We start from the raw sequence: 9,572 nt of genomic DNA, 5'->3' as shown, positions 1-9,572 counted from the left end.
TGTGTTTAACTCTTCAGCTCACATACTGGGGAAGCATGATGGTAAAAGTGGCCAACATAGGACATTAGGAGGGTACTAAATAGAAATGTCGATGTATTTAGTATTCACACCACGACACTTAGATAAAGTAAGCATTAAGGGTTGTAAATAGTTGAAAGTAATAAAACTAATACATTCTGCTGAACAGCAGGTTTCCTTATCTATTGAGGGGAATAGTTGTTCACAGTTCTGTTTAGGTTCTTATCTGTTGCAACCCGGAGATTACAGCTGTGTTTGTCTCCCAGAGGTTAACTACTAGAGTGGCTTTTTTGACAAGTAGAACCCACCAGTTCTCCCTACAGGAATATTGACATCTATGGTCTTGTACAGGGTCTTGGTGAGACCACACCTGGAGTATTGCGTACAGTTCTGGTCTCCTAATCTGAGGAAAGACATTCTTGCCATAGAGGGAGTACAGAGAAGGTTCACCAGACTGATTCCTGGGATATCATATGAAGAAAGACTGGATAGACTCGGCTTGTACTCGCTAGAAATTAGAAGATTGAGGCGGGATCTTACAGAAACTTACAAAATTCTTAAGGGGTTGGACAGGCTAGATGCAGGAAGATTGTTCCCGATGTTGGGGAAGTCCAGAACAAGGGGACACAGTTTAAGGATAAGGGGGAAATCTTTTAGGACCGAGATGAGAAAAACATTTTTCACACAGAGAGTGGTGAATCTCTGGAATTCTCTGCCACAGAAGGTAGTTGAGGCCAGTTCATTGGCTAAATTTAAGAGGGAGTTAGATGTGGCCCTTGTGGCTAAAGGGATCAGGGGGTATGGAGAGAAGGCAGGTACAGGATATTGTGTGGATGATCAGCCATGATCATATTGAATGGCAGTGCAGGCTCGAAGGGCCGAATGGCCTACTCCTGCACCTATTTTCTATGTTTCTATGGGAGAGACATTTGAGGTAACAGGAAGTATGGGGTTGGAGCTAATTCTGGGGAAAGACAAAGAGTAAAGGTTACAGACATTGATCAATGATTTAAATCAAAGGCAGCCACAAAATGCTGGAGTAACTCAGCGATTTAAGGCAGCATCCGCAGTTCTTTCTTACATATTTTGTCCACTCCACTGCGAAATCTCCTCAAGGTATGACTACTTTGAAGAAGTTTTCCTCCTCTCTCCGACGAGAGTTCAGCAACATCCTCTCTCACTGCTCCCCCTCGGTGATTCCTCCCTCCGACTCTACAATAGCTGAAGAAGAGTCTCGACCCGAAACGTCGCCCATTCCTTCTCTCCAGAGATGTTGCCTGACCCGCTGAGTTACTCCAGCATTTTCGGTCTACCTTTGATCAATGATGACTTACTTCATAGCCGCAAGTAACTATTGAGTCATGAGAATATCTTTGATTCACATCGGGTTCTCTGTGTGTTTACTGCACTGTTAAGGCCTTCAATAAACAGACTTGTTAGATAGACTCACCACTGATCTCCATGCTGTTTTATTTTGTGTTTGTGCCTATCTAAGTAAAGCCAAATATAGGGTACGGGTGTAGCACAAATTTATCTCCCACAATACATAAATATGGAGAGTGTCTTGGGCCCAAAAGCTCTGTTTCCGTGCTGTACTGTTCTAGATTTGTCTGAGAAATTCTCTACCTCAGAGGGGGGTGGAGGCCTGTTCTCTGAATACTTTCAAGAGAGAGCTAGATAGGGCTTAAAGATAGCGGAGTCGGGGGATATGGGGAGAAGGCAGGAACGGGACACTGATTGTGGATGATCAGCCATGATCACATTTAATGGCGGTGTTGGCTCGAAGGGCTGAATGGCCTACTCCTGCACCTGTTGTCTATAAGCAAATATTTTAGGGCTTTAGAAGAAAAAAAAATGAAGACCAACTTCTTTGGGTTTTTGCCTTCATTTGCTATGTTTCTGAAAGTTTTGGAAATGTTCTAAAAAAAACCCATTGCGATGCGGGGCCTGGTTGACATAATCAAAAACTTAATTGAGTTTGTTGATCTATGCTCCATCTATGCTGATCCCAACTGCCTCTAAACAGTCCCTATCCATGAACTGGTCCAATCGTCTTTTAAATATTGATATAGTACCTGACTCAACTATAACCACCACCCTCTGTGTGAAAACAGTGCCCCTCAGAGTTGATTAGTACAGGTATCAGGGATTATGGGGAGAAGGCAGAAGAATGGGGTTCGGAGGGAGATAGATCAGCCATGATTGAATGGCAGAGTAGACTTAATGGGCCGAATGGCCTAAATCTGTTCTTATCACTTATGACCTTATGAGTTGCTCTCTCATATTTGATATTTCCATCCAGTGAAAAAGGTTCTGACCATCAACCCTGCCACACTCTTAAGATTTTATATATTTCTATTAGGTCACCCTCCGATATTCCATTTCATGTAATCTTGAAGTCTTCATTATATCTTGCCCCGATCTTGTGAAAGCACTCCTTCTACAGTCATTTTACAAAACAACCATCTACACATCTTTGCTAAACATGTTCTAACTTATACATAGTTAGACACACAGAAAACAGTTGCAGGAGTAGGCCATCCGGCCCTTCGAGCCTGCACCGCCATTCAATATGATCATGGCTGATCATCGACAATCAGTACCCCTTCCTGCCTTCTCCCCATATCCCCCCGATCCTTTTTGCCACAAGGGCCACATCTAACTCCTTCTTAAATATAGCCAATGAACTGGCCTCAACTACCTTCTGTGGCAGAGAGTTCCACAGATTCACCACTCTCTGTGTGAAAAATGTTTTTCTCATCTCGGTCCTAAAGGATTTCCCTTTTATCCTTAAACTGTGAGCCCTTGTTCTGGACTTCCCCAACATCGGGAACAATCTTCCTGCATCTAGCCTGCCCAACCCCCTAAGAATTGTGTAAGTTTCTATAAGATCCCACCTCAATCTTCTAAATTCTAGCGAGTACAAGCCGAGTCTATCCAGTCTTTCTTCATATGAAAGTCCTGACATCCCAGGAATCAGTCTGGTGAACCTTCTCTGTACTCCCTCTATGGCAAGAATGTCTTTCCTCAGATTTGGAGACCAAAACTGTACGCAATACACCAGGTGTGTTCTCACCAAGACCCTGTACAACTGCAGTAGAACCTCCCTGCTCCCATACTCGAATCCTTTTGATATGAACCTTATACCTTATCTGCACGGGAATACTTGGAACTATGATACTCCAACACCTGCCTTAGTTATTTCAGATGAGTTAACAGTTACATGACCTCTCAAGTCAAAATGTCTCTTTATCAAAACAACCCAGACGGCGAGAAGATCGGGAGAAATTCAACGAAAGCGATGAGTCGCTGATGTCGTCCTCGCTTGTATTTGGGCAAAAATAAAACTGAAGGGATGCAAGTTTGGAAAATAAATGGAATAACTAAATTTGTGCCACGTTTGCAAACTCAAAAATGAGAAATATCATATACACATTAAAAAACACATATGTAACCAAGGAATTTCCCGTTTGGGAACAAGGGGCATTCCTAATGTTTTGGAAACATTGATCTTAAACCATTCTAAATTCTAGTTACATTTCAAATAGTTAAATAGATTCTGACAAGAAGGAAGTTTGAGTTGAGAACTGTGAGGAAGTTGGTTCACAACATGCCAGTAAGTCCAAGGTAAACGTTACCCTTTTTGTCCAGAACAATGTAGACTGCAGCATGAAGTGGGGTGTCGCCTGGCATCATTGTAATATCACATGGATCCGCCCCATTCTTTAGCAAGAAATGTACAAGCTTAAAATCATCTTTGTTCAATGAGATCTGTATTGGAGATTTCTTTGTACCGATTCCACATGGTGAAGCTGGAAAATCAATAAGCAAAAACAGAGTGGGTCAGTGAAGTTCGGAGATAAATGGGAAAAATATTACCTTAAGGTGTCATGTATACCTGAAGTATTTATGAAATGGGGGTATAGATTCAAGATGGCAAAGAGGAAGAGGATTTGATGCATCTTAACTGATGCTCGTATGATAAAAGTCTTACCTCCGTAATGTATTAACCTCTGCAGAAGCCACTCGTTGTTGTCATGTTGGTCAAGGTTACATGCAACAGTGCAAAGATCCAAATCTGAGAAGTCAAATTTCAAAACACCTTCCTTGCCTTGCTTTTCATCAGATTCCCCAGACAGTAGGAGCAAAGCTTCATCCCATCGACATTTGTGAATCAGTTGCTTGATCAAGTTATTTGCAAATTTCTGGTCAATGTTACTTATAGTGGCTGTGCTAATCTCTGCTGAACAAACACAGGATGCAACAAATTGGTTACAGAATTAGTTTTCAGATGATATAAAAATGTGATTTGTTTTAGAGAGTGCAGGTTGCTGAGGCTACAGCAAGATGTCATATAGTCATAGAGCGTGCAAAGAGGCCCAACAGCTCAACCTGCCCACGTCGACCAACACGCCCCATCTACACTAGTCATACCTGCCTGCATTTGTCCCATATCCCTTCAAACCTATCCTATCCATGCACACGTCCAAATATTTTAAACATTGTGGTAGTACTTATCTCAGCTATCTCCACCAACCCATATACCTACCACCCTTAGTGTAAAGAAAAAGTTGCCCCTCGAGTTCCTATTCAATCTTGCCCCCCCCCCTCACAAACCTATGATCCTTGATTCCTCTACTCTGCAGTAGAATGCTGTGCATTTACCCGATCAATTCTTCTTATGATCTTATACAAGATCACTGCTCATCCTCCTGTGTTCTAAGGAATAAACATAGACATAGAAACATAGAAAATAGGTGCAGGAGTAGGCCATTTGGCCCTTCGAGCCTGCACCGCCATTCAATATGATCATGGCTGATCATCCAACTCAGTATCCTGTACCTGCTTTCTCTCCATACCCCCTGATCCCTTTAGCCACAAGGGCCACATCTAACTCTCTCCAATGAACTGGCCTCAACTACCTTCTGTGGCAGAAAGTTCCAGAGATTCACCACTCACTGTGTGAAAAATGTTTTCCTCATCTCGGTCCTAATAGATTTCCCCCTTATCCTTAAACTGTGACCCTTTGTTCTAAATTCTAGCGAGTACAATAAAGTCCTGCCTGCTCAACCTCTCCCTATAGCTCAGGCCCTCGGGTTCTGGCGACATCCTTGTAAATCTTCCCTGCACCCTTTCCAGATTAACAATATCTTTCCTATAACAGGGTGACCAAAACTGAACACCATACTCTAATTGAGGTCTTACCAATGGCCTGTACAACTGTAACATGACCTCCCAACTTCTATATTATCAATTAGCTAGAAAGTTAGGGGTGCAACGGAATTTAATGCTGACAAACAAGATGCAATTTAAACCCGACATACATTCTGCAAGATGATACACTTTGCGAAGGCAAACAAGGATTGGCCGTACACGGTAAATGGTGGAGCACAAGGAAGTGTTGATGAACAGAGGGACCTTGGGATGCATGTCCACATATTCCTGAAAGTGGCAGCACATGTGGACAAGGATGTGAAGAAAGCAAATAGAATGCTTGCCATCATTGGCCATAGTGTAGACTACAAGGGCCTGGGGATTTACTCACCTTAAAGCTCCTCAAGAGCCCCAACACCACTTCCTTAATGGTATGAAACTACCCAAACATATTAGTATTGCCCAGGTACGCAAAAATGCTGGAGAAACTCAGCGGGTGCAGCAGCATCTATGGAGCGAAGGCAATTAGGCAACGTTTCGGGCCGAAAAACCTTCTTCAGACTGATCCGGAGAGAGGAGGAGAACTTCTTCAAAGTAGGCATACCTTGAGGAGATTTCGCAGTGGAGTAGACAAAGTGTTCAAGAAGGAACTGCAGATGCTGGAAAATCGAAGGTACACAAAAATGCTGGAGAAACTCAGCGGGTGCAGCAGCATCTATGGAGCGAAGGAAATGGGCAACGTTTCGGGCCGAAACCCTTCTTCAGACTGAGTATTCCCCACGTTGACATGTCTGGATAGAGTGAATGTGGAGAGGATGTTTCCACTAGTGGGAGAGTCTGGAACCAGAGGCCATAGCCTCAGAATAAAAGGACATACCTTTAGAAAGAAGAAGAGAAGGAATGTCTTTAGTCAGAGAGTGGTGAATCTGTGGAATTCACTGCCAAAGATGGCTGTGGAGGCCAGGTCAATGGATATTTTAAGGCGTAGATTGACAGATTCTTGATTAGTATGGGGTGAAGGCAGTAGTATGAGGTTGAGACGGAAAGATAGATCAGCCATGATTAAATGACTGAGTAGACGATGACCAAACGGCCTACTTTTGCTCAGAGTACATCACAATTTACTCTATTTGCTCTTTGACATTTGTAGAGGGGAGCGTACCTGTCTGGGCGGAGAGCTGCTGTAGAAATACCTGGACTGGTGTTTGGGCTAACAAGTTTTTGCATGGCTTGTCTTTGTCAAGTGAGTCGCAAAACTGTACAAGCTGTGCACAAGCCTCCTCAAAAGTAGTCGCTGGAGAAGCAGATTTGCTCCCCTTCATCTGGTTTGCTGCTTCTATTCAAGTAATAAAACAAAATTAAAGAAAAGTATAGACTGCATTTCAACCTAATTTTATGATAGGTAGTAAACGGACGTCAGTTAGTCAGCAGATTGCTACCTTCGAACGCTGGGTTTGGTGATGAGGATTTACAATGCTGACTGATAGAATCCACTGCTGTAAAGTTCTTATTTTTCTTCAGGTAGTCCGCAGGAAACTTGTTTAATCGATTGGGGATACTGGGATCAGCTCCTGATTGTAGAAGAAAACGTACATCTTCAGTCTGACCTACAGTTAAAGAAGAAAAGGGAGTGAAAAAAGTGAGTGTTGCGTGTGGATTCTGGTAAATGATTTGCTCTACATTTGCATTAGACAGAGCAAACTATTTTATTGCTGTTAACTCCAAAAATGTCTTTAACCTTCAATGATTAAAGAAACATTTGCCGCAGTCAAAGCTGATCTTTGGAAACATTTATCTTTGACTGGCACCAAGACCTTTGCTGGGAAAGAACAGCTCATTTTTGGATTATGTACAGAAAACACAGAAGACATGATGACACACAGCACAGATGGGACACCTCTGCTTCTTTGTCTTGAAGTGTTGTCCACTCGATGTCGTCCACTCGGCTGCGGGCCAGTGGACGACATCGTCGGGAGCTCGCAGGTCACAGGCTGGTGCCTGTTTTCCGGAGCTCCCGCGGCAACAGCTGCGTCCGCTGGACTGGAGGGCGGCAGCTTCGACCACCCCGGGTCGCGGAACTTGAACCGGCCCGTTCGCGGAGCTCGGTGAGCCGCGGGACTGATTACCATCGCCCGGTGGGGTATCGTCTCAGCGCAGAGGGAGAAGAGGAGGGAAGAGACAGTAACCCTAAGATTTTTGCCTCCATCACAGTGAGGAGGTGCCTGGTGAACTCACTGTGGTGGATGTTAATTTGTGTGTATTGTGTGTTTTGTTGTTTATTATTACATGTATGGCTGCAGGCAACGACATTTCGTTCAGACCAAAATGACAAATAAAGGATCTAAGTCTAAGTCTAAGTGCTTCTCCCAAGACCACGGCCTGTGACCAACAGTCCCCACAAGTACCAGATTACAGGTGGTTCTGTGCTATCCGCCAATTTTCACAACATGGGCTCAGGTCACATCAAACTAACATTCAGTGGGACATATCACAAAATGACACGTTGCTAGATTTGAAAAATGTAGAGCAGTTTCCTGTCACGAAGCAGTTTAAAAGGGTATTGATGCCAAGAAATACAACTGAATTGCACTGGCTCTTTCTTCTACCCTAGTGGGTAATTTGCGATTCTAAATCGATTTTCCCATGAGTTACCATGGCAACAACAGCATGCCAGGTCATTTTACATTCACCAGACTGATTCCTGGGATGTCAGGACTTTCATATGAAGAAAGACTGCATAGACTCGGCTTGTACTCGTTAGAATTTAGAAGATTGAGGGGGGATCTTATAGAAACCTACAAAATTCTTAAGGGGTTGGACAGGCTAGATTCAGGAAGATTGTTCCCGATGTTGGGGAAGTCCAGGACAAGGGGTCACAGCTTAAGGATAGAGGGGAAATCCTTTAGGACCGAGATGAGAAAAACATTTTTCACACAGAGAGTGGTGAATCTCTGGAACTCTCTGCCTCAGAAGGTAGTTGAGGCCAGTTCATTGGCTAAATTTAAGAGGGAGTTAGATGTGGCCCTTGTGGCTAAAGGGATCAGGGGGTTATGGAGAGAAGGCAAGTACGGGATACTGATTGTCGATGATCAGCCATGATCATATTGAATGGCGGTGCTGGCTCGAAGGGCCGAATGGCCTACTCCTGCACCTATTGTCTATGTTTCTATGTTTCTACATGTCAGAAAATTCAACAAGTAACTTCGATAACTAAGGTCCTAAATTGGGACATGGCCATTTTTAAGGGGGTAAGTTGCAGAGGGCAAGTGGGTGATCAGGCTGCAGGCAAATGAGAGCATCTCCTGAGGTGATTCACCTCCATCACTCTGACGGGTACATCCCCACCCCATGCAGACATCTTTCTAGCACTGGAGCAGCTGCAAGCCCGGGTCAATAAACACCTGTCCGCATGCCCCAAAGCCTTTACCATCATAGCCGGGGACTTCAACAAATCCCCCCTGAAGAAGTTATTCCCCAACTACCACCTTCCAGTTCCCTGACTTGTTTCACCCCCGCCATCGGGAAGACGGCACAGGAGCCTGAAAACTAACGCCCAGGTTCAGGAACAGCTTCTTCCCTCGAGCCATCAGGCTATTGAGCCTCAGAGGGCGGTGGAGGCAGGTTCTCTGGTTGCTTTCAAGAGAGAGCTAGATAGGGCTCTTAAAAATAGCGGAGTCAGGGGATATGGGGAGAAGGCAGGAACGGGGTACTGATTTGGGATGATCAGCCATGATCACATTGAATGGCGGTGCTGGCTCAAAGGGCCGAATGGCCTACTCCTGCACCTATTGTCTATTGTTTATAAACACTACAACCTCCAATAAGCTCTGAACAACATTGACTTGGGGGCATTGGTTTTGTCTTTTTGACCTATTATAGTGTTTTTTTTTGTATGTGTACGTGCGTGTATGTGTATATATATATATATACACACGCACACACACAAACCAAACTCTTCTTTTCCTCATTTATTGTAGAAGTACATGGCACAGTATACTGCGTTTGCATATTTCTGTTGTGCTGCAGCAAGTAAGAATTTCATTGTTCTATCTGGGACACATGACAATAAAACACTCTTGACTCTTGAATATAAATGTAATCAGATTTGTTAACTCTTTAAATACATCCTGGAAATATCCATCAACTCTTGTTATTACAAGTCAGTTTGCTTAGCCTACTTAAGCAATCTTACTAATTTTAGAATGCAACACTCAGTACAAGGACCTTCATGTTATATCAACCTAGATTAGTTTGGTGGCACAGTGGTTGAACTGCTGCCTCAGAGCACCAGGGACCCGGATTCGATCCCGACTCCTGTATGGAGTATATACGTTCTCTCTGTGACCACGTGGATTTCCACACATGCTCCGATTTCCTCCCACATTCTAAAGACATGTAGG

The 9,572-nt window shown here is 43.8% G+C and overlaps 1 protein-coding gene across 4 annotated transcripts in view; it reads right to left on the bottom strand.

Annotated features, from left to right (window-relative positions):
* The window catches only part of LOC129696088 (TPR and ankyrin repeat-containing protein 1-like), a 121,959-nt gene that overhangs the window by 48,804 nt on the left and 63,583 nt on the right, over window positions 1-9,572 (bottom strand). For 3 of the 4 annotated variants that reach the window (XM_055633505.1, XM_055633508.1, XM_055633507.1), the window contains 4 exons: window positions 6,612-6,779; window positions 6,335-6,508; window positions 4,013-4,261; window positions 3,657-3,830 (listed from right to left, as the gene is read on the bottom strand). In XM_055633505.1, coding sequence (XP_055489480.1) covers window positions 3,657-3,830; window positions 4,013-4,261; window positions 6,335-6,508; window positions 6,612-6,779 — 765 coding nt within the window. The remainder of the gene's footprint in view (window positions 1-3,656; window positions 3,831-4,012; window positions 4,262-6,334; window positions 6,509-6,611; window positions 6,780-9,572) is intronic. The other variant, XM_055633506.1, reaches the window with a different exon arrangement.

The sequence above is a fragment of the Leucoraja erinacea genome, chromosome 4, assembly GCF_028641065.1.
Source record: "Leucoraja erinacea ecotype New England chromosome 4, Leri_hhj_1, whole genome shotgun sequence".
In the NCBI taxonomy this organism is placed as follows: domain Eukaryota; kingdom Metazoa; phylum Chordata; class Chondrichthyes; order Rajiformes; family Rajidae; genus Leucoraja; species Leucoraja erinaceus.
This window is presented reverse-complemented; position numbering and strand designations above follow the sequence as displayed.